Source organism: Dermacentor andersoni, chromosome 6 (assembly GCF_023375885.2).
Source record: "Dermacentor andersoni chromosome 6, qqDerAnde1_hic_scaffold, whole genome shotgun sequence".
Classification (NCBI taxonomy): Eukaryota; Metazoa; Arthropoda; class Arachnida; order Ixodida; family Ixodidae; genus Dermacentor; species Dermacentor andersoni.
This window is the reverse complement of record NC_092819.1, coordinates 9,690,776-9,717,373: the sequence shown is the minus strand read 5'-3', so window position 1 is coordinate 9,717,373 and position 26,598 is coordinate 9,690,776. Positions and strand designations below refer to the sequence as shown.

The window sequence follows — 26,598 nt, the reverse complement described above, 5'->3', positions numbered from 1 at the left end:
TCCTTCCCTTCTGCTTCGTATGTATACAAACGCGCCATTAGAATACCTTATGCTTGCCAACCTCCGTACTTGCTAAGCATAATCCTTTTCCGTGAAAAAAGCATTTCTTAGAGTTCCTACAACTTCAAAAATTTTTGTCAGTACCGCCCCTTTATGTGTGAACCTAATGAAAAACTACACATAAGTACGCAAGAAAAAGAAGAAAAAATATTCTGCTGCAATGGAATAATGGCCTAATTATCTTTCACCACTACAGGGAAAGGCGCCTTTCATTATAGTGGTGAAAGATTGTGCCATGATCTTGTAGCAGCAAGCTGACAATGCACACTTCAGATTTACTACGTAAAACAGGCAAGTAATACAATTAGCAAGCACAATATTGAAATGTACCCATAGTGACATGCTATATGTGTGGAGTTTCAGTGCAAACGAGCCAATGATTTAACAGTAATATAGTCATATACCTGGCACTCATATTAGGCTAAACTAGGCATGGTCACTGTGAAGTACTTTTGAAAACTGCTTCAAAATGTAAGTGCAAGCACTGCTGAAAAAGAGACATCAATACGACTTTTAGCAATGCTTAAGCAAATTTTGGACAATTATGCCAGCACTGCACATTTTTTGCACACACATCAAGATACAAGAATACCTACCACATTGTAAAGGATGGTGTCGCAAGGCAGGAGGGCTGAACACAGTTAAGCTATGGAAGTGAAAATTATTGCCAACTCGCATTTCGCAAGCACTCAATTTTGAAGGTTTCATGGAAACAATCCCCACTGGAATGCGGTGTGGCCATTGTTGCTGGGCCCTTGGTGTCAATAGGCATATTATGTGTCACTCAGATGCCAATTTTGTTAATGTGCCCCTGCATTCTACACAGTTCAGTGCCTGTTGCCACTTTACCTATGGATGTCTCATTGTCTGTAGTGCAAGAGACACACATTCTCACGTTCCTTGTCAACAGAATAGTTCCGAGAACAGCATGATGTGAGCAGGGTGTGTGTCTACCAAGTTGACATTTCCAAATTCCCTGAGTTTTCCAGGTTTTCCCTGAGTGTGTTTGCAAAATTCCCTGAGTGACGCATAACTATGTTTTATGTCAAGACTGGCTGAAACCATATCGCCCGATGCTGTTACAGTTCCAGTAAGCATATAAAAAAATAAATAAAAAGGAAACAACTTAATCCAGTTTGAATACTAAGCAATATTGTTTATGTTATTCAAAAAAGAACAGAAGGGAAGGGTTAGTAAAATGCACGGCAAATAAAATGTCTTCGAAAAAAAAAAATGCAAATCGAGTCAGACGTTCTCAAATACGAATGAAAAGGAGATTCATACAGAAGCAAATATTTTAGAATATGAGCTATTTCTATCAACTGATAGCAAGCTCAGTAGTATGAGGCCCGGGCTTTGTCACAACTGAGATACTTTCTCAACAGCTCGTAAGTCAACCTCAACTGTCCCGACACTCTCAGCCCGCACACAACACCTCAGTGTTGTGTTTCACTGCTTTAAAGAGTTTATTTGGTTTGGATGAGGGACACCTGCATCTCGGCATCAGCCAACACTTCGTTTTTTGAGCTCAAGCTCCTTCAAAACCGCGGAAGCAAGCTTCCTAAATTTCCCGTTAATTCTTCAATGCGTGTCCTTTCTGTTCTTGTCCTCCTTCCGCCACTCGTTCGCCCCACGGACCATTTGAAGCATCTTCTTGGTCAGTTGCACAGTCCACATACGATTTTTTGAACTCCCTACGGGCCGCGAAAACGTCCGAAAAATCGGCCAGTTGGAAAAAATAAATGCATGTCATTTACTGCCCTTTAAAAGTTCAAACCCCCACGGGCACATTCGAAAACGCTCTGAAGGCCTGTCGGTACACGTATTAGGCATATCGGTGCTCGTATGTGACAGGAAATGGCGGGTGTACGCGTGTATAATTAAGGAATACATACTGTGTCCCGTGGCAATAGCCCCTTCCCACGCTCGTTATGCTTCACTGCAATACTTTAGCATATGCTTTACCAAGTAAGATTGCTGTACAGAGGCAAAGCTGACTTTCGGGAACCGGTATTATGCAACGCACCGCGTTTTCCAAGCTTCTAAGCCAATCGCGAGGACAACAAAGGCGGAGTCCAAGCATTGATTGCTGACAGCAGCGAATTCTTTCAGTAAAAGATACGGCACCCAACGGCAAGAAGCTTCACAGCGAACGTCGAAGCAGCTAAGCCTAGCGTTGCCGCAGTGGTGGCTACGGCTGCCAGCGGATCTGCGTGCGGGAGCGCCGGTTCGAGGCGGCGAGGTAATCAAAATGGCAGCGGTGGTGGCTTTGATTAATGCCGTTTCGGACCTACGGTCACGGCACAAGGTTCGGAAAATCGGATGGCGAAGAGTCCTTGCGTCCGAAATTTCAGACGTTCTGATACATTGACTATATGGTGTACGTAGTGGTGCCGCGAAGCCGTCCAAATTATCGGGAATCCGGAAAGTCGGTCGTTGACTGTGTACACTGGCAACTCCTCCAGCCGACAACAGGGCGTCAAAGACGTTCATAATTACGATTCCTGTCTGTTACTCGAGCAAGCATTACCGCGACTTTCGGCCCTTTCAATTACAGCTAATTTTCCCTGATAGAGGCACACATTCCCCGAGTTTTTCCAGACTACTCAAAATCCCTGAGAATTCCCGGTTTTCCCGTTTCGTAGACGCCCTGTACAGTGAGTGATAACATTTTAGGTCTCATACGTCTTTCCTGTTCCTTTCTTTTTCTGGCAGTGTTTGGGATAATGCGAAGAATGAGAAGCGATCCTGTGCATGCCAAGTCCCAGTCGATCCGGTCAGATCACTGGCTTGTTGCAATTTGTTGTGAGGTGGTTTAGGAGGAGCAACGGAGGATTTAAAACCAAACTCCCTACCTCTCATGAGTGTTCTAGGCAAAGGAGCGGTGCTCTGCACCTTTGGCTCTGCCAAGTTTTCACTTATATGTAACTGCCTGTAAATACTTGTATACAAGTTCTTGTTGTCTTCTAAGTGTAAAGCGTCTGTGACGTCCCATCTCTAATAGGAAGAAGTATAACAAAGGCGGCAGCAGTAGGTGATGGCAGTTTTATCTTCAAGGAAGCTGACCATGTCAACTTGAGAAAGCAACAGGGAGCTAAGATACATCAGTTCCATTGTAATGCATCACTCAAGATTTTGTAGGAGTGACCACATTTTGGAAATGTACAATCTCACTATTTTATCTGTGATGTATATAGTGTAACAACACATGCAGGCAGTGGGATGAGCAACTGCATCATAGACACACACAGCACTTTCTTTAAAAACATCATTTTATTTGCCAGTGCTACTCATAAATAAGGTAGTAAGCACGGTGTAAGAGACATTTAACACCGTGGCTCTGAGTAATAGAGTAACGAAATGCCTCAAGTATCTTCAGGCACACCATCAAGACCATCCACAATGTGGGATTTATCACTGTCAATGTCAGACGAAGATCCCAACAACCCAGGGCTTCCAGCTAGCATGGGATCTGAGGAAGAAAGGAACAGTTAGGTTATTATAGTATTTAGTTTTTCCTTTATAGTATTTAATTTGGCTTAGGCACAGGGAGTTTGCTTTAAAGGAGAATTGGAGCACAATGAGCTGGCTTACCTGATAATATAACACTTTCTGCCCTGTGTTCACTCATTTGACTAGCCACAAGAGATGGGTCATCCACCTCATCAAGAGAAGAAGTGTCATGGATCTCCTGCAAATACAAAGAGTGCAAGCATCTTTTATGCATGGAATTTTAAAGATGTGCACCATAGCACGGCAGAACCACATCCTAAAGCTATATAACATGCAACCCCCGTCATTTCTGTCTAGAGTGATGGAGCGCTGTGCCACTGAACAAGAAAACACATGTTTGACAGATAGTGCAGCTAATCCTCCAGTGACCCTTCCAATCTGTCCTTATTACACACAAGGGGGTTAAGCAGTGGACAATGACGAGGCCCTTCTTTAAGCTCTCGTCCCTGGTTGGGTGACATGATCTACAGATTTTGCTGCACTGTATGGATCTAATGAGAAGGAGTATACCTCTAAAAAGAAAAATTACTAAGCCATTACTCAAGGTGAGTGGTCCACACTACACATGCGCCTAAAGAAAACCTTAACGATCCTTTTAACTTCTCATAAGATCAATACTTTTCAGTAGTCCCTTCTAAGAATTAAAAGGTTAAAGTACACAAGCTCTTGCATGTCACCCACGTCGGAACACAGTCACCACAAACAATATCAAACCCACGCCCTCATGTGCAGTAGCACAGCTCAATAACCACTAAGCTACGGCAAAATAGCCCTATCAGTCACGGTGTCTCCATATGGAGACACGACTTTCTTCACTGCCTTTTTCAGAAAAAATCGAAGAAGTCACGCTGCACACTGGTGCAGCTAATATTCGAGAGATAAATAAACGTAATGAACGCTATCTGATATAAAGTGGTGGAACACTGATGAAAAAGATGTTTCAAGATGAACAACTCCGTGTTTTATGGAAGCTCTGGTTCGTCGCTGTTCAAATTTGTCTTTTACAGCAGCCTCAATCACTCAGAACAGTCAAAAAACATGGTTTCATGTAAAGAAAGACCTATTTTTTATGAAAAAGGGTTACTCAATACTCAGGGTTCTGTTACTGAATAGTTTTGACCCTGTTTTCATCGTGCCTCCCTATGGCGACACCATTGACTTACACCCTCTTTCTTTACCATGCCGGTGGCTCATAGGCACTTCACAAAAATTTAAAACTACCAATACTTTTTGGCCTTGTTACGCCATCTAGTTCACTGTCCAAAAATTATTTAGTTTTTTAGTATTCCTTTTAATTTCAAGTGGCGGCAATCTTTAAATGTGGTACAAAGTGGGTAGACGCTCAAGTTTCCAGACCATCAAGCGAACGACGTCGGTCTGGCAATTATAACACATCCTTGAGTGGTTGTCTGGATATCAGTGACTCCTAGTTTGATGCCAGATCAATAGAATTCCGTTCGGGCGAAGCGCACTTGCAGAAGCAGCACGGGTTGTAGATATTGTGTTTGAGAATTTTGTCTGCACTGCAATTTAGCGTTGTTTCTTTTAATGTCATTCCTCAATAGCTCATTTTAAGTCACCAAGCATGTTCTAAACATGATGGGATTGTGTGAGGTAGGACGCGAAGGACCACTGACATCAGCAAGTTCAGTCATCGTTTCCATAGTGGTGCAAGTAAGAGAAGTGTGTGGTGAAAACCAGGGCCACTGCCGGAAATGCGAAGTTTTCCTGTGCAACCCAGCTGAGAAAGACTGCTTCTTCCAATATCACAACCTCTGAACCCATTGATGCACCATTCTCAAAACCTTGAATAAATAATTTTCCTCCTTTCTGTAAACTGCCAAAGCGTACTTGCAAAAAATAAAAGTTAGTATTGAGTCACGATGTCTCCACATGGGGATGCAACCGAATTTGCATATTAATGGTCCTAGAGAGGTGAATCTTTTTCTTCACAATCTGGACACCTAAAACATCAATACCTGCAAGTTTAAAAGTTTCCCTGCAAAATATTATAATTCGTGACTGAAGGGGATAGGCATGTTAGTATACGGCAAAAACTCTTAGCAATGTTGAAGGGGGAGCCAAAATTACTTTGTTACATCCATTACTTTGTTATATTCATTATTGTCCTTTACTGCTAGTATATGCTCAATGGGGTGCACAACTTTAAAATGCATAGAAGAAGACAGTTTTGCAGCACACAGAACCATCACACAGCCACGTATGCAATGAAATTTTAGCACAACAGCAAAAGAATCTTCAGCGTGTGTAGCACAACTTCTTAGCATCTGACGTGACTGCTTTAATGATGGCTGCCTTCTGATCCAATATGATGGTCTTTCATTTCCGCCTTCCACATCAACTTCGTCTACAGTCTATAACATCGTTAAACTAGCGAAACAGCGACATGTTTGAAGAAAACACCTTCCATGCTTGCGTCTTGGTCGAACAGCATGTGGCACACAACATGGCGTGCTAACTATGCAGCTTATCCACGCTGATCTGCTGCTCTCGCGTGGCTCCACTGGGCCTCTTCGATTATTCATCCCTGAAAGTCCTGGACTGCCCGAGGCGGTGCTTTCAGCCAACGATTGTTGTATATGATGCGCCTCGGACAGTTTGGGATTGTCAGTGACGAATAATCAAAGTGGTCCACTGTGTGAATGAGCAGGCCAACAAACTTCGTCAAGCTGGATTGGCTTGGCTGTGAATGCATTGAGCTCATGTCATCTCTTGTTGAAATTCGGCTCACCTCAAGATATTCAAGCAATAACCATAGCTCACAATGTTTCATTACATTATTTACCCGTTTCTAATGCGTATCTTTTTTTATAAAGAAAACTGGGCCGAAAATTGCCTGTACAGTCCAGTCAGACACAAAACTAAAACTACCTTTACAACGTTTGCATGCTTTGCCGCATAACACAAATGTATTGCAGCGAAGTTGACTTTCTAAACCGGCCACCATTGTGCAACAATTTTTCTTGCTAAAAAACGAGGTACGTGTTAGATTTAGAATTTGTTTAGGACCTTTAATGTAATTTGTACATGAGTTTTCTGCTTTGGACACACAAAGCGAGTGCACGTTTGATTCGGGGGCATGTTAGATTCGGACAAATAGTGCCAAACGAATTGGCAGTGTGTGTTATCATTTTTTTTTCCGCATCTTGTTTAATTCGACCTGATCGATAATTAAATCAATTTTGTCAATCCCGTCAGGGTCAAAGTAACGTAAGTCAACTGTACTATATCTAAGCTTATAATTACAGTTAACCCTCGACACAACAAAATTCTCGAAATAAAGAAGTATTTATCTCTTTCCAACTTGTCCATAGAACACAATGTATGTTGAATTTCAATATGACAAAATGTGCTTATACACCATTTCAATATAACTAAATTTCATGCCACCACGATGGAATACCAGGGCAATAAACGAAAGCTGCCGCAGATGCAGATGGTAAGGTGGTTGAATTACCTACATGCGGCTGCTGCGAACGCACCTCTAAAATTGCACACCTCGTGAAAAAGAACAGCTGCTGAAATGGAGCAGCATATTAGCAAGACTCTCGCAGTCATGTTCTGTAATAACTTCGGAAGAGTGGGGATGTGATCAAACACGTGCTAAGAAGCAGACAAGGGGGGAGTGGGAGGCAGTTGAGTGTGCGATTATCTTTCAGCCTGGCCACATGGGCGTTGGTGCAGCTGAGTGCATACGCGGCACACATGCCTTATGTTGGAGATAATCTGTGGTAGGTACAAATGTCAGGGTGAGCCGAGATGGCCATGGCTTTATGTGCGCTGTCTGCCCACGAATTTAGCACTGGAGGCAGAGAAATCTCAAGTTTCAGGGATGTGCTCATGCAAGAAGCAGACAAAACATTTGCTCTGCTTTGCCTGCACTCATGATACATAGCTTCGCCCCCTGCGGACAACACCATCAGTCGTAGTGGCAGACTGACCACAAAAGCTTTGCAGGCTTGGCTTTGTAACACTGATTTGACGATATTGTCAACATGGCCACATTTTTGGCAGCCGACTCTCAAGTTGGACAACATAATTCTTTTTTTCCATTGAAATTAACATTTCCAAGTGCCTGACAACCTGAAAAAATTTTATGGCCTCTTCCGTGTAGAAAAACAAAAACAAAATCTGTCAGCAACTGTACTTCTTTACATATAAGTTCGAATTTTAATATAACAAAATTTCAATACAAAGTAAAGAGCCAATTTTACGGACTTCATTATGTCAAGGTTTCACATTCAGGTTTCCCAAATAAATTCAAACTTAAATTGTAATGAATACGAATTTAATGCATTATTGGATACAACAAAGCAAATATACCATGTTTTTCCCTTATATGATGTGAAAAACAGCTAAACCGGTCTAAACACTCACACACACTTTTTTGTCATAGGTTACTTTTCATTTCATATATAAAAATATTTTTTCTCCTCCACTGTGTCATCAGCATGCATAACTTATTTTTATTATCATGTATCAGCATTATAGTATATTGTTACGTTGCAGAAGTCACATATAAAGATGCATTTACAACATTTACAAGAGAGACAACGATGCATAAACAAGATGGCTGTAGAGACCGATTCCACTTCCACATGTCAAATTGTCTTCTTCTGACTGGCGCCACTCTTGGCTGCACCGTAACATAACCCCCGCTTGTAAAGGCGCCACCTTGGCACTAACTATAAGGGAGGTGAACTTGCGGCAAAGTAAGGCTTCAGCCGGGGCACATGCAAGCGTCCATGGGGACACATGAGTCCAGCGGAACTCTCTTAGTTGACATCACCAAGCTGACGCAATAACGTGTAGGGCCCTGTATAGCGCGGCATTAGCTTTTCAGACAAGCCGACACGGCAACATGGTGTCCATAGGAGGACAATGGAGCAGGAGGAAATCGAACGTCCCAATGTTGCCTGGAATACTGGATCTTCTGCATGGCCTGAGACTCAGTGAGCCGGAAGCTGGCAATCTAGCGTGCTGTGTGAGCTTGGACAATGATGTCTTGAGCATATTCAGTGGGAGTGTTTGTTGGGGAAGGAAGCAGTGTGTCAAAGGGCAAGGAAGGGTGGCGGCTGAACAGAAGGTAAAAGGGTGAAAAGTCAGCGGTCTCGTGACGGGATGAATTATAGGCGAAGGTCATGAAGGGTAATGTGCTGCCCCAATCACTGTGGTCGTCAGAAACGTACATAGACAGCGTTTCTGTCAATGCGCGATCGAGCCGCTCCATCAGTCCATTTGTCTGTGGCTGGTAGACGGTGGAAGGCCTGTGCTTGGCAGAACAGGAGCAAAGTAGGTCTTCAACTACTCGGGACAAGAAGGTGTGGCCGTGATCAGTGAGGAGCTGCCGAAGTGTGCTGTGATGGAGGAAGACGTCCTGTAAAAGGAAATTTGCCACCTCAGTTGCACAGCTTGTGTGATCACGTACCAGGTCGAGTAGTCAGTCGCGACAACGACCCACTTATTGCCAGATTTTGATGTTGAAAAATGGCCAAGAAGATAGAGACCGATGCGAAAGAATGTTTCTGAGGGCATTTCGATGGGGTGAAGGTGTCCAGAGGGTAGCACAGCAGGTATTTTGCAGCGCAGACAGGGCGCACAGGCTGCAATGTAGCGGTGTACAGAGCGGTACAGGACTGGCCAGTAGAAGCGGTGCCATATATGGTTGTAAGCATGCAAAACACCGAGGTGGACTGCAGTAGGGGTGTCATGCAAATGCTCAAGAACTGATGGCCGGAGATGGCGTGGTACAATGAGTAAAAATTCTGGTTCTTCAGGGCGTAAGCTGCGACGGTAGAGAATGTCGTTGCGGAACACAAACATGCGCATCGTTGGCTTCGAATGTCCAGAATTGAGACGATTGATGAGAACATGTTAACAGTCATCACGCCGTTGTTCAGTGCAGATGCTGTGCAGATCAGAAATGGCCAGGACGCAAGAGTCGGTGTCATGCGCATCATATTCAGGGCGGTTGACAGTATGATGGGAGAGGCAGTTGGCGTACTTGTGCAAACAGCCAGACTTGTATGAAACAGCAAATGAATATTCTTGGAGCCGTAGCACCCATTTACCCAATCACCCAGTGGGGTATTTAAGTGAGGAGAGCCAGCACAAGGCATGGTGACCGATAGCCACGGAAAATGTGCGGGCGCAGAAGTAGAGGTGGAATTTGGCGGCCTAACAATATTGTAGTTGCAGTGTATGTAGCATTATGTGGTAGGTTATGTTAATTATATTATCATGCATTTTGTTTTCTTGTTATGTATTACTTTATACTGATTAACAGATCATGCTTTGTTTTGTTTTTCGCATTTATATTCTTACTCAGTAAAAATGGAATTCTTATATATTGTTTGCTTTGTAAACACAATTTATTGCTTGTACTTTTATTGCTTGTATAATTTATTGCTTGCTCGTATATTTTAGTTTAGACACCCTACTAGCCTTTGGCTATGGGTCTAACCAGTGCTGCCTATTTTCATTATTCTAATCAAAGGAATGTGTAATAAAGAAAGTTATTAGTAGGTGATGAATATATTGTTACGATGGGGTGCGTTTATTTAAAGATGAATTGATGAAAAGGGGCCGCGCTGACAACGACCCGCTGCAAAGACAAGCGCACTTCGTTTTCCTCTTCCTCCGTTCTTCCTGTAGCTTTAGCGTAACACTCCTTCCTTCACAGATGAAGCCCGCTGGGCGAGTAACTGTTACGTCCACTTGGAGTCACGGGGATGACAGCATTTCAGGCGGGCGACGTGAACAAGCTGTGTCTTCTTAGACCGGTAGCCATTAGAAACGATACGAGCAATCGAATAGGTCACATCACTCAGGCGATTGGTGATGACAAAAAGCCCGATGTAATGAGCCAGAAACTTCTGGCACAGGTCGCACCTGTGAAGTGGTGTCCAAAGCCATACTATGTCCCCTTTGTCGTACGGCACATTCTTATGGCGGGAATTGTAGCTGATCTTGGAGTGGTCCTGGGATGCCAACGTATGGAGCTGAGCTATGCGGCGTGCTTCCTCAGCACGGCAGAGAGTCGGGGCAATATGAGTCCGCATCAGGAATAAAAGGTAGAATGGTGTCAAGGAAGCTGTGAAGTGGTCTGACATAAAGAAGATAGAAAGGACTGTAGCCAGTAGTTTCATGCTTTGCAGTGTTGTAGGCGTATGCGACAAAAGGCAAGATATCATTGCAATTTTTGTGCCTGGAATCGACGTACATCAAAAGCATGTTGGTCGAAGTTCTGGGACGCACCGAAATTGTCAGTAGCAGGATAACTGGCACAGCCGTCCCACTCTTGAGAAACTGCAGGTGGTCTGGGTGAGTAACCGTCGTGGAACTGATAAGTGGGATGTGCGTTCATAGTAGGGTTTGACGCTCTTCAATGAGGAGTGAAGTTGTAGGTGTCTACGGAGGCGGCGTTGATGGACGTCTCACCAAAGTTGCATTGAGAAAAGGGCTCTCAAGCCCACAGAGTCGAGAGGGAAGCTGTCTAACGTTGGTCAAGCTCTTCACACACCACTTGCTGAATAACTGACGCAAGGTCGGATGGAGCTGGGACCATGTCAACACTGGCGACATTAGTTATGTTGGCCAGGCGGCAGAACTTCGGTGTGACATGCTGAGCTTTCAAGGCTTCAAGTGTACGGCAGTGCCAAATGACGTCACTTACGGAGTCCAGACTGTCTTTTCCTATGAGGAACTGGTACACGTCCTCGGCGATCCCTTTTAAAAGATGACCAACTTTGTCCTCTTCTGACATCTGAGGCTCCAGGGCCTTGCACAACTTCAGCACTTCCTCGATGTATGTCGTGCAGCTTTCGCTGGTAACTTGGGCTTGCTGCATTAGGGTTTGCTATGCACGCTTCTTTTTAGCTGCCGAATCTCCGAAGCACTTCCAGATTTCGTCTACGAACTTTTCATACGTCGTCATGCTTTCTTCATGGTTTTCAAGCCACACAGATGTGGTTCCCTTTGAGGAACAAGGCAACGTTGTTAAGATGGGCGGTGGCATTCCAGCCATTGAACCGACTTGTGCGTTGGTAAAAGCTGAGCCATCTGTCCACAACTTCCCCGGCTTTTCCGGCGAAAGTTCGTGGTTCGATGCAGGGCTGCCATGGGTAGCTGGAAGAAGGTGGCGTGTTGTCGCCGTCAGAAGCCATCTGTGGTGGCAGACCGGCAATTCGGCGACGCTCTACGGATTGCGCTTCTGCTGGCGGTTCGTCGTCATTCTTCGCGGGCGTCGTTGTTTTACCCCGCACCTCCACCAAAACTGTTATGATGGGGCGCGTTTATTTAGAGATGAATTGATGAAAAGGGGCCACGCCGACACCGAGCCGCTGCAAAGACAAGTGCACTTCGTTCTCCTCTTCCTCCGTTCTTCCTGTAGCTTTAGCGTAACAATATGCTTATAATAAATATCAATTACAACAAACCTTGACATAACAAAGTCAGTAAAGTTGGCAATTTGCTTCGTCATATCAAAATTTCATTATATTGAAGTTCAACCTTTTATGCAAATAAGTACATTCGCCAATTGATATTTTTCACACGGAAGGAGCCGCAAAGCTATCTGAATTATTGGGCAGTCAACAAAAGAAAATCTGAATGAGAAAAAGAAATCATTTTGTTGAATTTTAGAGTCAGCGATGAAAGAATGAAAGATACGATTTCATGCCGTGTCGACGATTTCTTCCCATCAGGGGTACAAAGCAAAGCCACACTTGTCACGCCACAGCGTCACCAGCTGTGGCACCACACTATCATAAACAGTGCCTGCAGTGGGGAGCAAATGCTTCACCTGCCTTTCACTTCAACACGTCTCTGAAACTAGAGATTACGCGACCTACAACACCAAATGCATGGGAAGACTGCGTACAATGCCACAGCATCTCAGCTCACCCAGTCTTTGCACATGTGGTCGAATACTTCTAAAGCAAGGTGTGCCAGCTGTGCATACACTCACTCAGTCACGCTGACAGCCATGTGCAGCTACCACTGCGTTAGAAAAGGAGAAGCACGCCAACCTGCCCCGTTCCTTTCCCCACCTTTGCGTGTGCTTGATTGCGCTGCTGTGAGCTCGCTACCCTCTACCCCTTTCTCCTTGTTAGCACAGAAAGACAGCGCTCATCAAGGCAGCATCCTTCTTGGCTCACCCTCGCATGTTTTCACTCGCGCCTAAAGCATACAGCACAGGGCACGCGATACGATCTTATTGCACTTGGGCTTTATAGGGAACATGATGCTGCTCCGCTTCGGTGGTCACTCTCAGTCACAGGGTGCACAATTTAAGAGGTGCCTATGCAAGCAACCACATGTACTTCAACCAATTGTATTCTTTCACAGCGGGAGTGAAATTTTGTTGCAATGAAATCGCGTATAAACACACTTCGTTATATCGAGGTTCAAAATACATGGTGTTCCTTGAACAAGAAGTTACAAAAAGTTAATACTTTGTTATATTGAGAATTTCGTTATATTTAAGTTCATTATATCGAAGTTTAACTGTATAATGAAGGCATTTTTGTGTAGGATGTAACACGAAGAAGGGGCTGCTTAATAAGAAACAATGCACGTTTCCTCGCTGACAACTATAAAGAATGATCCTGTTCTCCAACAAGTAGTGCCTTCAGATTTTGCAGTCAGCAACTTATTTGAAGCTACAATTATATTTGCTACACAAGGCTGTTAATTTATCAGAAATAATTCTTGACATAAAAAACACAGCTGACGCATATTAATACCTATCATCCCTAAGTTTCCAAGCATGGTGCAAACAATCAGCGAGTTAGGCATGATCCCATAATTATGTTGCACAGATTTAGTGGCAAAATAAACCAGCTTGAAGTGTTCATGTAGAAAGCAGGAATTTTTGCAGTTATTGAGAAATCAACCAGGCTGCACATTAGTACAAAGTTAATCACCATACTGCATGCTTTCAAGTGTCATTTACTAATGTGTAGATGTCTTTTCCTTGCCCCAGCAATACGATCTTATATTCATCTGATAGAGCAGTCCTATGAGTTTTAGCTTATTGGAACTCTATGGCCTTTATTTGGATTCTATTGGTATCACTAGGGTCCAATAGACGACATCTGTTTCTCACCTAAAGGGCCAATAGAGTTTGAATTGGCACCAACAGGGGACAGCTATTGGATACCCATAGGACCAATAGATTTGTATTGGCACCAATAAAGTCCAATAAGTGAACTCTACTTGCTACCTATAGAACAAATAGATTTGTTTTGGCACCAACAGGTTTCCATTTGTGACAACTATTTGTTGCTTTTAGGACCAATACGAGTATATTGATACGAGCTATTTGTTGCCGATTTGTTTCCTGCTAGACCGATAGAGACGTTGAACATAAAAATGATGCCACTGGAAACGCGCCCAACAGCGCAAATTCCCAAAATATATTATTGTGCCGCTCTGAAAAGCATGCGATAGAGTGGTGGTGGTTATGAAACTCGCACGGTGAGAATGTAGAAGTTTTGTATACGACCAACTTGATCCGATGGTAGTCCCCTTGATTTCAGTGTGCCAGCGAAGCTCACATATGCACAGTTGTGTCACTGGCATTCCAACAACACATTTCTGCTATGCTAAATCACCCTAATCAATGCATAAGTGAAACTAGGTGATTGGGGCTTTTGAAACTCTCTGTGCATTCGTCAATGTTCCATCATGACAGGTCCCACCAATTAACAAACGCTAGTTGTGGTCACTGCATCTACTCAGTCTTCTGAAACTTTTTTTTACCCCTGTGTTTTCACTGTAATGTTTGCTGGGATTTGTGCCAACGATCTGCAATTGTTGTCTGCACTCCATCATCACACAAGAGAGCTGGTATGGGGAACACAACGTGAAGTGTTAGCCATACTGAAGTAGAGCTGGCATGACCTAGGCCTAACAACTGCAACAATGTTGCCTGTGGAAGCATGAAATGCATGCCAACTGACCATTGGATCCGCTTTGAATGCGCTTACTGCCTCTCTATTACTATGGAAGTTTGCCTGGAGTATCGATGCAGTACATGCTGTGATAAGCAATATTTTGATGTGACTTAAGTGACTTTTACGAAAATACAAAGGATGAGCTAACATCAGTAGGGTAATGTAACAATGCTTGGATCCCTTTAAAATGATGTGCACAACTGTACGGCAATGTGCTTCGCTGCTTCAATGAACACTACAGCTTTATGTGCATATGCTGACTTGTTTTTTGGTTGTTGAATTAATGTCACTATCACATTGTGCCAGATACAGTCACAGTTCCTTTGTTCTCATTTACAAGCTTTTCAAATGAACTAAAAACCAGTTGACAACGATATTAGATGCATAATATAACGTATACAATTAAGCCTTTTGTTGCCAACCTACAAGCGAATTATTAAATTTTACTTTATTTGGAAGTGATAAAATATTTTATACTTGAAGCCAGATTTTTTCTAATATTCGTATTTGATTTGATCAGAAAGTTTCACTATTTGCACACCCCTAGTCTGCAGCGATACTGCCAAGTGTGCTAGTGACAGTTCCTGCGGTTCAAGCAGCTGTGTGCTTTTCATTAGGGCTGTGCAAATACTCAAATACTCGAAGATTTGAATAATTAAATTTCTCGAATATTCAGTTTTTTCAATAATCGGTGCCCATAGTGAATGGCCTGGCCACGGTGCGCGCAGTGTTTCCATGGCGAGCTATATCTATCAGTACAATGTTTGACCATGGCGACCAGACTTATCTAAACAATTAACAGGAAGCAAAGGAGGGAACAACAAAAGCAGCGCTTATGTACGGGATTTGTCCGTAAAGTAATGAGACTGGGTCTGGTAAACAGAATTCTTCAATATAGTCGCCTCGGGCACTGATACACCGTTGCCAACGCGGTTCCCACAATGCGAAGGTTCCTCGGAAGTCAGCTGCTGCAACCTCTTTCAGAGACTCTGTGACAGCCCGTTGGATGGCGGGATTGTCGAAATGATGACTTTCAGGCTTCTCTTGAGCTTTGAGAACAGGAAAAAGTCTGCTGGGCTCACATCGGGGCTGTACAGTGGCTGCGGCAAGGTTGCAACCCCTATCCAGGACAGGTATGTGGTCACAGCAAAGGCGGCATGGGCTGGAGTGTTGTCGTGGTGGAGCTTCCAACGATTAGCAATCCACAGTCATTTCCATTTGACGGCTCTGTGAAGGCACTCATGGACTATTGTACAGCACAGTGTTGACGGTGCGTCCCGGAGGTACAAATTCTTTGTGAACCACTCCACACTCGTCAAAAAAGACAATGAACATTGTCTTGACTTTGGACTTTAACATTCTCACTTTCTTGGGGCACGGGGAGTTCGGGGAGTGTGCCACTGCTAACTTTGGCGCTTGGTTTCGCGATCGTCCTGGAACACCCATGATTCGTCGCCTGTCCTATTCACTTTCTAACTGCACCGACAGCTCACGGGAGACACCAACTCGTTTTTTTTTAACACTCAACACTCTTGGCACCAATTTTGAACAAACCTTCCACATGTTCAAATTTTCAGAAATAATTTTGCGAACCACTGTTCAGCACATGTTGAGGTCTTCGGCGATTAATCTGGTGCAATCTATGAAATTTCGCCGTGTACCGCTGCTCCAGCAAACGCTCCATTTTTATGTTTTCTGCCATGACAAAAGCTTGAAAACAGCTTTTGCGCCGCTTCAGATCCTCATAAGAGCTCGGATGCAACTGCCACCCAGTGCATTACATAGCTTAGAACCCCCCGCCCCACAAATCTTACCTCTAAGGAGCGCACTACTGGTGACTGCAGCACTGTGTGGCAGGCAGTCTCATTACTTTATGGACAAACCTTGTAATTCACGGGAGCAGGTGTGAAGACCGGGCCCATTATTATTATTATTATTTATTTATTTATTTACGAATACTGCTGTCTTAGATTTGAGACATAGCAGGAGCATTAGCCACCGGAAGGCATGCTGATCGTATCGGATACGCAGGTTCAGTGTTCATGCATGCAGACTTGCGCAGTTCGCAGCTTTCTACTCATATGTGAGCACAGACGAACTTGGCACATGTGCCGACGGTAGTTGCCAGCTGGTCGATCGCGGATCTGAACACTGCTTCAATGGCTGTCAGTCTAACCCGCATGCATGATATCGCGACTAACCACTGATGAGCCACCCATAGGAACATTAGCGACAAGCTTCCCACGAAAGTTTGTGGCCTGTTATTACATCGGCCAGCGGCGAATTTTCATCACGGCCACATCACTGGCCACACTGTCTAGCATGTTAGACCTAATAGGAGGCATGCTGTCAGGTGTCGGCAACTACCCTATTTACTCGAATCTAATGTGCAAATTTTTCCCGATAAAATGGGCCCAAAAATTGCTTGCACGTTAGACTCGAGTATGACCCTAAATCTGCATTACCATATCGCCATGGGCATTTCAATGTGGCTGTCTCGAACGTGCTTCAAGCCTAGCTGCCGTAGCTTCCTCTATGTGCTGTAGTAGGTCTCCTGTTTTCTGCGTTTTCTCTATCAGCATGGAAGTGCCAACTGAGAAGACACGCCTAGTTCATCACGATGCCGCAATTAAAAAATATTTGGAGGACGCTTAAGCTCCGCCTTTGAGAGTGGAACGTGATAACATTCAACGATCCCTGAGTACTTCTCACGTCTCCCGGCAACTGGAGTGTATGTAACGGTAATATTTGCCAAGAAATATTGGCCGCAAACGCTATGCACGAAGGCGGGCTTTGTGGTAGAAACACAGCCTCTTGCGTGGGCCGTGATGAGGTAGAGGCGAGCGCCAGCTGGAGGCATGGCAAAGAACCGGGCGCTCCGCTCAGTGGCCCCCAAGATGCCAACGTGCCGATGCGCACAAATGGCGGACGCCACGGTCGGTCTGTGAATTGTAGAATCGCTAGAAAAGATTTTTTTTAAGTTTTCCCGTAACAGAATTATGTTTTCTCGTATAGTCAAACTACAATCCGACAGCTTACCATGTCTGTAGGTTGTGTGTAAGTCGTAGTTTACGATTTTTCCACGTATTTTAGCTTGAGAAATTCTATTAGATCAGTGAATTCCTTGCGTCACATGGAGGGCCTGGGTATGCTAGGTTAGAAAATCTTTTTGCTGAAAAAACGTCCGACGCCGACACCATATTTTCTGCAACACGGACTCCTTAACGCTATCGCGTTAAAAGGAAAGTGATCACGTATGCAGAGACGGACGGAAATCGGGCCTGCATCACGGAGTTCTCAAAACTTGCTTACATGACTGGCGCAAACAGGAGAGGCGTTCTACTCCAGCAGCTGCTGCGTACAGTGCGGCCGTGCAGCCCCTATCTTGAAAGCAATGTACGATGGAGACAAGAGTCTACGCATCTAGCCACATCGAGCTGTGTTCTTGTCATTTAGCTCGCGTTCCAGCGAGCGGCCGCACCAGGCACGTACCCAGGGGGGGCCCGGGGGGGCCTGGCCCCCCCCCCCCCGAAATCAAGTGGCATAACCCCCCCCCCCCTCCCTCCCCACCCACGCGACCACTCCTCACACATTCCTAAAGCGCCGCCAGATCAATGTTGAGACTTGGCAGCTGTTCATCGGTCAGCACTATGCTGCCTTTTTCACTCCTTTTAGATGGCGGTAGTTATCGGCATCTCTTGTAATGTGAAGGACAGTTTTCTCATAGATTCCGCACCCGCGCGATCAACTCGAGATGCGTTCAGTTGTCACCATCTATTCAACCGTCACGCGCATAGCTCAATATTCTTTGTTTAGGCTGATCCTGGGACTAGGAGAGGGATGCGGCTGTTACTCAGCTGGTCTGTACTCTCATGGAACGAGTTGCGGCCGGAGAAAACGCCAATTGCGTTTAACTTTTCCCTTTGCTTCATTATTTCCTTGAGTTACGGCTCGCCGCGACGCTGGCAGATGCCCGGAACCATATACACGTGATATAGGTTAGATAAGGGGGGAAATAAAATAATGTGAAAGAGCGTCCATCATGAAACCCTGCAATAACCTTTAAACCCATAAGCAAGATGACTGTCGTCCGTTACCTCATCTGTTTTTTCCTAATTGTATAGCACTTTTCGTGCAAAATTGGCAACTGGAAACAAAAATCGCAAGGAGTTGAGAAATTAAGCGATCTACTAAGGGAAAGAGCCAAGGCAACAACCAAACTGCAAGCAAAAGCGAATAATAAAAAAGTTAACCGTTGTTTATGAGAATATTTATGGATCAACATCTTTTTATTTAAAAAGGAAGTAGAGAAAACGCCGCCGGAAGTGGAGAACAATTACTTGTTTTAAATGACGTTTCTACAGTTATCGGTCGAACCGCCTCACGTAGCCACTTCTGTGCTGTGCTTATGTGGGTGTTTTTCTAACCTTTCGTGGTGAGCGCAGTACGTCTAGAATCGCAGAGTCCTGCGCTCTACGCGGTTGTATGGGACTGGCGGCCGCACAGCGTTACGCAATTCGCGGAACTGTGAAAACTGATCAACAAGGCGAAAATAACTGATATTCGAAACTATAAGATGAGAAAGACTGAAGAAGCCGTAAAAAATGAACGCAGCCTGAAATCAGTAAAAAAGAAACCTGGCATAGGACAAACCATGATGTATGCACTAAAAGATAAGAAGGATAATATCATCAGCAATGTCGAAGATATAGTAAAAGCAGCGGAAAAATTCTAAGCTGACCTGTATACAGTACCCAGAAGAGTCACGATACCTCACTTAGAAACAGTAATGAACAGGATACAGAAACTCTCCTATAACTAGCCATGAGGTCAGAAGGGCCCTGCAAGACATGAAACGATGAAGAGCAGGAGGAGAAGGTTGAATAACAGTCGATTTAATCAAAGATGGAGGAGACATAATGCTTGGAAAACTGGCGGCTCTTTATACGAAGTGTCTATCGACTGCAAGGGTCCCAGAAAACTGGAAGAATGCAGACATTATACTAATGCACAAAAAAGGAGACGTTATATAATTGAAAAATTATAGGACCATTAGCTTGCTCCCAGTATTATATAAAATATTTGCCAAAATAATATCGATATAATAAGGGCAACACTGGATTTTGTCAACCAAGCGAACAGGCTGGCTTCAGGAAGAGATACTTTACAGTGGATCACATCCATGTCATCAATCAGGTTATCGCGAAATCTGCAGAGTACAATAAGCCCCTCTATGTGGCTTATATAGATTACGAAAATGCATTTGATTCAGTAGAGATACCAGCAGTCATAGAGGCACTACGTAATCAAGGAGTACAGAACGCTTAGGTAAAAAGCTTGGAAAGTATTGCTACATGCGTCTGGTATTCGTTTGTTTGACCGATGCGCCTGGGCGCCATAACTCCAGAAAAGAGGAGGAAGAACGAACTGGGCTCGTGCTGTGAATCTAACCGGTCAGCGCTGCAACCGTTGTTGTAAATATAATCTGTAAATATTTTCTCGTCTTACTGACTCGTCCTTCGCGTAAGAATATCTACAGAGGTTCTACAGCTACCTTAATTCTACACAAGAAAAGCAGGGATATACCTATAGAGAAAGGGGTCAGACAGGGAGACACAATTTCTCCAAAGCTATTCACTGCAAGCTTAGAAGAATTCAAGCTATTAAACTGGGAAGGCTTAGGAGTAAAGATCGACGGCAAATATCTCAGCAACCTTCGGTTAGCCGATGACATTGTTCTATTCAACAACAAAGCAGACGAGTTACAACAAATGATTGGAGACCTTAACAGAGCGAGTCTAAGAGTAGGGTTGAATATTAATATGCAGAAGATGAAGATAATGATAAATAGCCGGGCAAAGGAACAAGAGATCAGGATCGCCAGTTGGCCACTAGAGACTGCGAAGGAGTACGTTTACCTAGGTCAATTAATCACAGGGAACCCTGATCATGAGAAGGAAATTCACAGAAGAATAAAGATAGGTTGGATCGCATACAGCAGACATTGCCAGCTCCTGACTGGAAGCTTACCATTATTATTCAAAAGTAAGGTGTGCAATCCGTGCATTTTGCCAGTGCTGACATATGAGGCAGAGACTTGAGAGCAAGTTAAGGACAGCGCAAAGAGCGATCGAACGAAGATTGCTAGGCACAACGTTAAGAGAGAGAAAGATAGCGGTTTGGATCAGAGAGCGGACGGGTATAGACAATATTCTAATTGACATCAAGAGGAAAAAATGTAGCTGGGCAGGTCATGTAATGCGCCGGTTAGATAACCGTTGGACCATTAGGGTTACAGAATGGGTACCAAGAGAAGGAAAACGCAATCGAGGACGACAAAAAACTAGGTGGAGCGATGAAATTAGGAAATTCGCGGGCGCTAGTTGGAATCGGTTGGCGCAGCACAGGGGTTATTGGAGATCGCAGGGAGAGGCCTTCGTCCTGCAGTGCACATAAAACAGGCTGATGATGATGATGATGACGACGACGATGATGATGGAGGTGGTGGGCCCCCCCCGAAAAAGATCCTGGGTACGTGCCTGGGCCGCACAAAGGTCAATTTTCTGCTTCTGCTTCTGCACTGCAGCGTTTTGATAGTTTCCGCGGTCATTGAGTGAGACATGTTAGTGTTTGCTTGTGCGCACGTGACACCATGCTTGTTAATGCAGCTGGTAAGCGAATGTTTAAAATTTTACACGGCCGATAAAACTACTATCCTTACTTTTCGTATAACTGTCTACTAATTTGCTCTCACAACGGAGGCTTTGCCTTTCAGGCGAAACTGTGACTTTTCTTTATTAATCGGAACTTTAGCGCATTGGGAGTAAATCTGTTTTTTCAAAATGAGAGAAAGTTGCATTTCTGTGTGAGAGAATGAGGTGTGGGCTACTGCAAAGGACTTTTCTTTTTTTAGGTCACGGCAAACGGTCGGTCTGTGAAACGGTCAGTCTATGTGTTGCCGTGACCTAAAAAAAGAAAAGTCCCATTAGAGACCATTGTCCAAAAAAGAGACCATTGTGTGCCAGGCGCACAATGGTCTCTTTTCGTAGCTTGCAGTGACCCATCATAGGACTAGCTTTGGATTTACATGGCAGGCTCGAAAATATGTGACAGTGCGCTGGCCCCTGGTTGCAGACACATTTATACAGACGACAGATGAATAAGTACAAAGAAAAAGATAAAGGGAAGGGGGAATCGCTCAAACTTGCCGTGGGCCTCCCGATTTGAGAACTCTAACGTCGGCACCAATGACCGCACGGAGCGGTGCGGAGGGACATGATGCACATTCCCCGCTTTTGCCTGTCGTGCAGATTGGCCTTAACGAGCTGACGATAACCCACAGAAACCACCTGCCATAAAGAGGGAAAAATCCTCCTGTTTTCTAGAAGAAAACTGGTAAGCAGTAGTTTCTAAGCATCAGAAGATTGCCATTAAGCACAGTATGGCCCACTATTAAACTGGAAACCACATTGGTATTTAGGACAAGTTTGTTATTTCTTCAGCTTCAGAGGGAAAAAGCACTTTGTTCTATTTGACAGACATTATATCGATAAAAAAATATTTCCCATACCTTCTTATATATATATATCGAGTTGTTATCACTGCTTGCAAACTAATTTGGTGCTCCCTTTAGTAAGAGTAAAGCATACTGTACATCTCGATTTGTAAGTACCCAAGTTACTGACATTTAATAATATTATTGTTAAGTAATGTAATCAGCTTCCTGAGCATGTACAGCACTTTTTTTAGCACGAAATTTGGAAGCGTAATAGTTTGTGGTAAATATTCTGATATTCGATATTTGATTTGATATTCGGGTTCTTCTTTTTTTCAATTCGATTCAATATTCGATTTGAAATCTACTATTTGGTATTTGCATACCCGTACTTTTTATTTATTTCTTGCTGTCTCTGTGGAAACATCTGAAGCTGTTTCAATCCTGTGTGAGAAGTTACTAACCTTCTTCTTGAGCTATTTTACCGCATATTTAACGTAAGCACCATCGCTCCCCCCCCCCATTGCGAATAAAGTACTCTAATTTTTATTGTAGTGTAAACGTACCTACCACGCTAGCAAGTGTGGCGCACGGTTGACTTGCGATGCAACTATTGGTTTAGCAAGCTAGCCCATTGGACCAATATGCCTATAGGACTAATAGGCCGATTGAACCAATGCACCTGTAGGACCAATATGACTGATATGCCTGAATGACCAACGCACTTATAGGACAGGGAGAAGGTGGAAGGGGTTTAAGGGATGAAAAGAATGAAAGGACACGTAGGGAAAAATGTACTTTCAGTGTGAACATGTGCAGTTGTCCCTCACTTCACGCCTATACATAATTGGTCACTAAGGCCAGTCGATTTGATGAATTGCAGCAATGCCTGCATCGCTTTGTAAGCCTGCAGCACATAGGGCCGTGGTCCAAGAATCTTAGTCTTTTAAAATGGTCTGCTGTCTAATTGGTTTAACACACTTCAAAGAATGTCACATTTGATGTCATAGCGATCACAAAAACGCAACACATGCTCGATCGTCTCTTCAGAGTTGCATGAGTCGCATATCGGTGTGTTGGACATTCCAATAAGGAATAAGTAGGCTTTCGTAAAAGCCACCCCTAACCAAAGGCGGCATAGTAAAGTTGCATCACGGCATCTGCAGCTTCAATGTAGGATCCAGTCGGTGGAGATGGCTATGCACCTATAGCACCAATACACCTACAGTACCAACATGTTCATTAATCTAACAGGCTATTAGTTTTTCTATTGGAATTTTCAGCTAGGGAGGTAATGGCAGCTTATAAGCTTCAATAAAAAAAAAAAAAAAGCACACCACATTGGCTGTAGCAGGCCTTTCTTTTCTTCTTTTTTTTTCTTACCAGGATACCATGGTTCATGCACTCGAAAGGGAAAATTTGTCATCAGCACAAAGCTACAAAGGAATAGAAAGCTTCACAGTTGAAAGCTTCACAGTTGAAAGCATCCTGGCATTCAAGCCCAGAATCAATGCCTCACCAGGCATTACTCCTGGGTTCAAATATCAGACCAGAGTGATTTGGCCCAGACCAGGACTACAATGGATCCTTTGTAGCTTCATGCTACAGTCAGGTGGACAACAATTTTTCCCTTCGTGAACTTTCGTCCATCTTGCAGGCTTTCGCCGAACTTATTAGAAAGAGGACAGTGTGCACTAGAGAGCAAATAGGCATAGTTGATATAAAGTAACAGAGGGACTGTCAAGGGAAAGAAAACATGGCCGACAAAGGAAGAGAATGAAATTAGAAAATGTGCAGGCATGGTATGGAGTCAGCTGACAGATTAAGATAGGGATAACAGGAGATTGCTTGAGGAGGCTTTTGTCTGCAGTGGGCTTAAAGTACAATGCTGCTGATGATGAGACTGACCTGCACTTGGAATTCCTCTCCATCAATACAACACATAGCATATGAGCTTGAACTATCTATGTCTGACGCGTCTAGGGAGACAGTGTCAGGTTGAGGAGATGACGGCTCTGTAGGCGCAAGGCTTGTGTCACTGTTGACAATAAGCTCAGCAGGAGGAACAGCCGGTGGCAAGTGCATCTGCACAAGGAGGCTTTCGGCAGCCTGGAGAGGCTCTGTCTGTGAAAGCATGACAAACATATTTCGTTAACACAGCATTCAGTGAATGAAACACCATGCAACATAAACAAAAAATTTTTTACAGTGAATCAGGAGGCAGACTTTACGTTATTTAACCCTTTCAGTGGCACTTACACACCAGCATGCTTCCGCATTTTTGTCCCGCCATGTCACTGATACATTCTCCACTTTGTTTACCTGTATGTGCGTACAACCAGGAAGCTGGCGAGCTCTGAAGTGGTTCCACCACCTGTTGTATATTTCTAGAAGCATATCTTCTGCTATCTCTGGGCTTGTTCAGTCTAGGCTTTTGTTAGAGGCTGCAGAATGCACCCCTGCATGGGTGTGATTGCACCTAACGGAGCTTGTGTGCCTGCATGTGGGAGGGGTGGCTCTTGGACATTGTACACCACTACAGTGGTGATTCCCTGTTCAAATATTGGTGCTGTGGCGCCGCAGCACCAAGAGTTTTGTTTTTCTTTTTTGTCTCCCGGTATCATCACTACTGTACTTCCCCTTTCTAGCAACAAGTGTGCTCCCTTTTGTCAGTGTGCTTTCTCTAATTGGCTCTGCCCTCTATCATATCTCTTTCGTCTGTTGTTCCCTGTTTCATGTTGCTCTCTTTGCATTGTCAGGTTGGGTCCAAATAAACGAAAGCGCTCCTTTCTTTAACATGGTCACGTGATCATTTTGAGATGGCTGCTTATGCAGCACCTTCAACTATTGAGCAGCAGCTCTTCCAAATCCAAATACGGGCCAAGCTCGGACTCAGAAGAGCATGTCGTCCAAGGAAGAGGCAACTTCAACCAGGTCAAATGCTGACTATGACACGGTGAAGCTGTACTGAGAACGACAGTGTTTTTGAGTCTGCTGTGGGTTTTATTCCTTTTGTTAGATAGGAATGTGAGGCCCATACCAAGGCAGCATTTACCATCCATGTCATTTTCCCCTTTCTGCATAACCAAAAATAACCTGTTTTGTTCGTTTTATAATATCTGACAAAAAAATATGACGCTGGAGGTGCATCACCTCCGAAAGTACCGGACAATGAGAGGGTTAAAGAGCTTACTCTCTCATTCTCTAAAATGACAATGATAAATGACCAAACAAAAAGAAAACACCCCATTGCAATACCTCCCATATAGAATAGTATATAGTCATCAACTCAAACCAAGAAATGAAAGTAAAATGCTGAATTGAACACTAATAATTATAAATTTAACGAAAGTTTAAATATTTGCAAATGTTCTGTAAGGAAAGCAGCTGCTTCATAAGCTTGTGAGTCGATTTACATTTTGGTCTTCAACAATGTTGCAGCTGTGTTGCAGAAGCATCCACACTCTCAGTTGAGATCTTGTGACGGCACTGAAAAGTTTCTCTTCAAAATTTTTTCTATAAAGGTCTTTGCCCTAGCAAACCTGGCTATTTCTTTATAATATTGCAGAAGTAGTCATTCTATATATTTCTGCATTTCCTCTGACCTGCAACATAATTAGAACTGATATAAAACAGCAGACATAACTTTAAAGACCAAAAGATAATTCGAGCCCTAAACTAGGACAGGGGCCTAGGGATGTATTCTATGAAAATCACTTTTGGTGGAACAATCTTTATTTTTATTTGTTTCATAATACCCCTAAAGGCCCCCCAAGGGGTATTACATATGGGGAACAGATACATGAAATAATGCGAGCCTTGTGGGTCACAGAATTGAAAGAAAAAGAAGTATACACAGCAAGATATATCTCACAAAGTACACAAATAAAACAAAATACAAAATACATAAGGCAAATGGAGATTAGAGGAAAAATACAATTGACTGAGGAAACAAATTAAGGGCATTGAATAGATGCAATGTACAAGGAAAAGAATTAAACGAGGTCTTGCTCAGAAACTGTATAAGTTGTCAACTTAAATAAATCAGAGATATCAATACACCTATACAATGCATATGCAAATCATTAACTCTTTCAGGGTAGATTTTTTTCGCCATATGCGACCACCTGGGTCGATTTTTTTATTGCAGATTACAGTTCTTCTGAGGGATGTATTTCTAAAAAAATTTACTGTAATTTTTCTAGAGTAACTGTAAAGTGAGAAAGAAATATTTTGCATTGGTATATATGTACTGTTTATTCATGAATAACAACAATAAAAAAGGAAATAAACTTATAAGAATTAAAAATTTGATGCATTGTTATACACGTAATTCAAGGCTTAGAAAATGCACACACGACAATATTTTTCAAGTCTCAAATGTTCCTGCTCTTACACTAATATTTACGTCCATAGCCTAATCGAACTGCATAGGTGAGTGCACCCAAGAAAACTGTGTGGTTGTGTGCCCGTGAAAAAAGCAAAATGAGTGACAAACTTCCACTAATCTTCATCTTATCGCCAACCAGAGGCAATTATACTTGTGAGTCT

General features: G+C 43.5%; 1 protein-coding gene across 4 annotated transcripts in view; it reads right to left on the bottom strand.

Moving 5' to 3' along the window:
* Window positions 1-3,314: 3,314 nt before the first annotated feature.
* Window positions 3,315-26,598, bottom strand: part of LOC126521667 (cyclin-D-binding Myb-like transcription factor 1) — a 93,027-nt gene continuing 69,743 nt past the window's right edge. For 3 of the 4 annotated variants that reach the window (XM_055065802.2, XM_050170392.2, XM_050170390.3), the window contains exons 14-16: window positions 23,956-24,171; window positions 3,655-3,751; window positions 3,315-3,532 (exon numbers count right to left, since the gene is read on the bottom strand). In XM_055065802.2, the coding sequence (XP_054921777.1) occupies window positions 3,426-3,532; window positions 3,655-3,751; window positions 23,956-24,171 (420 nt within the window). In that variant the 3' untranslated portion in view covers window positions 3,315-3,425. The remainder of the gene's footprint in view (window positions 3,533-3,654; window positions 3,752-23,955; window positions 24,172-26,598) is intronic. The other variant, XM_055065803.2, reaches the window with a different exon arrangement.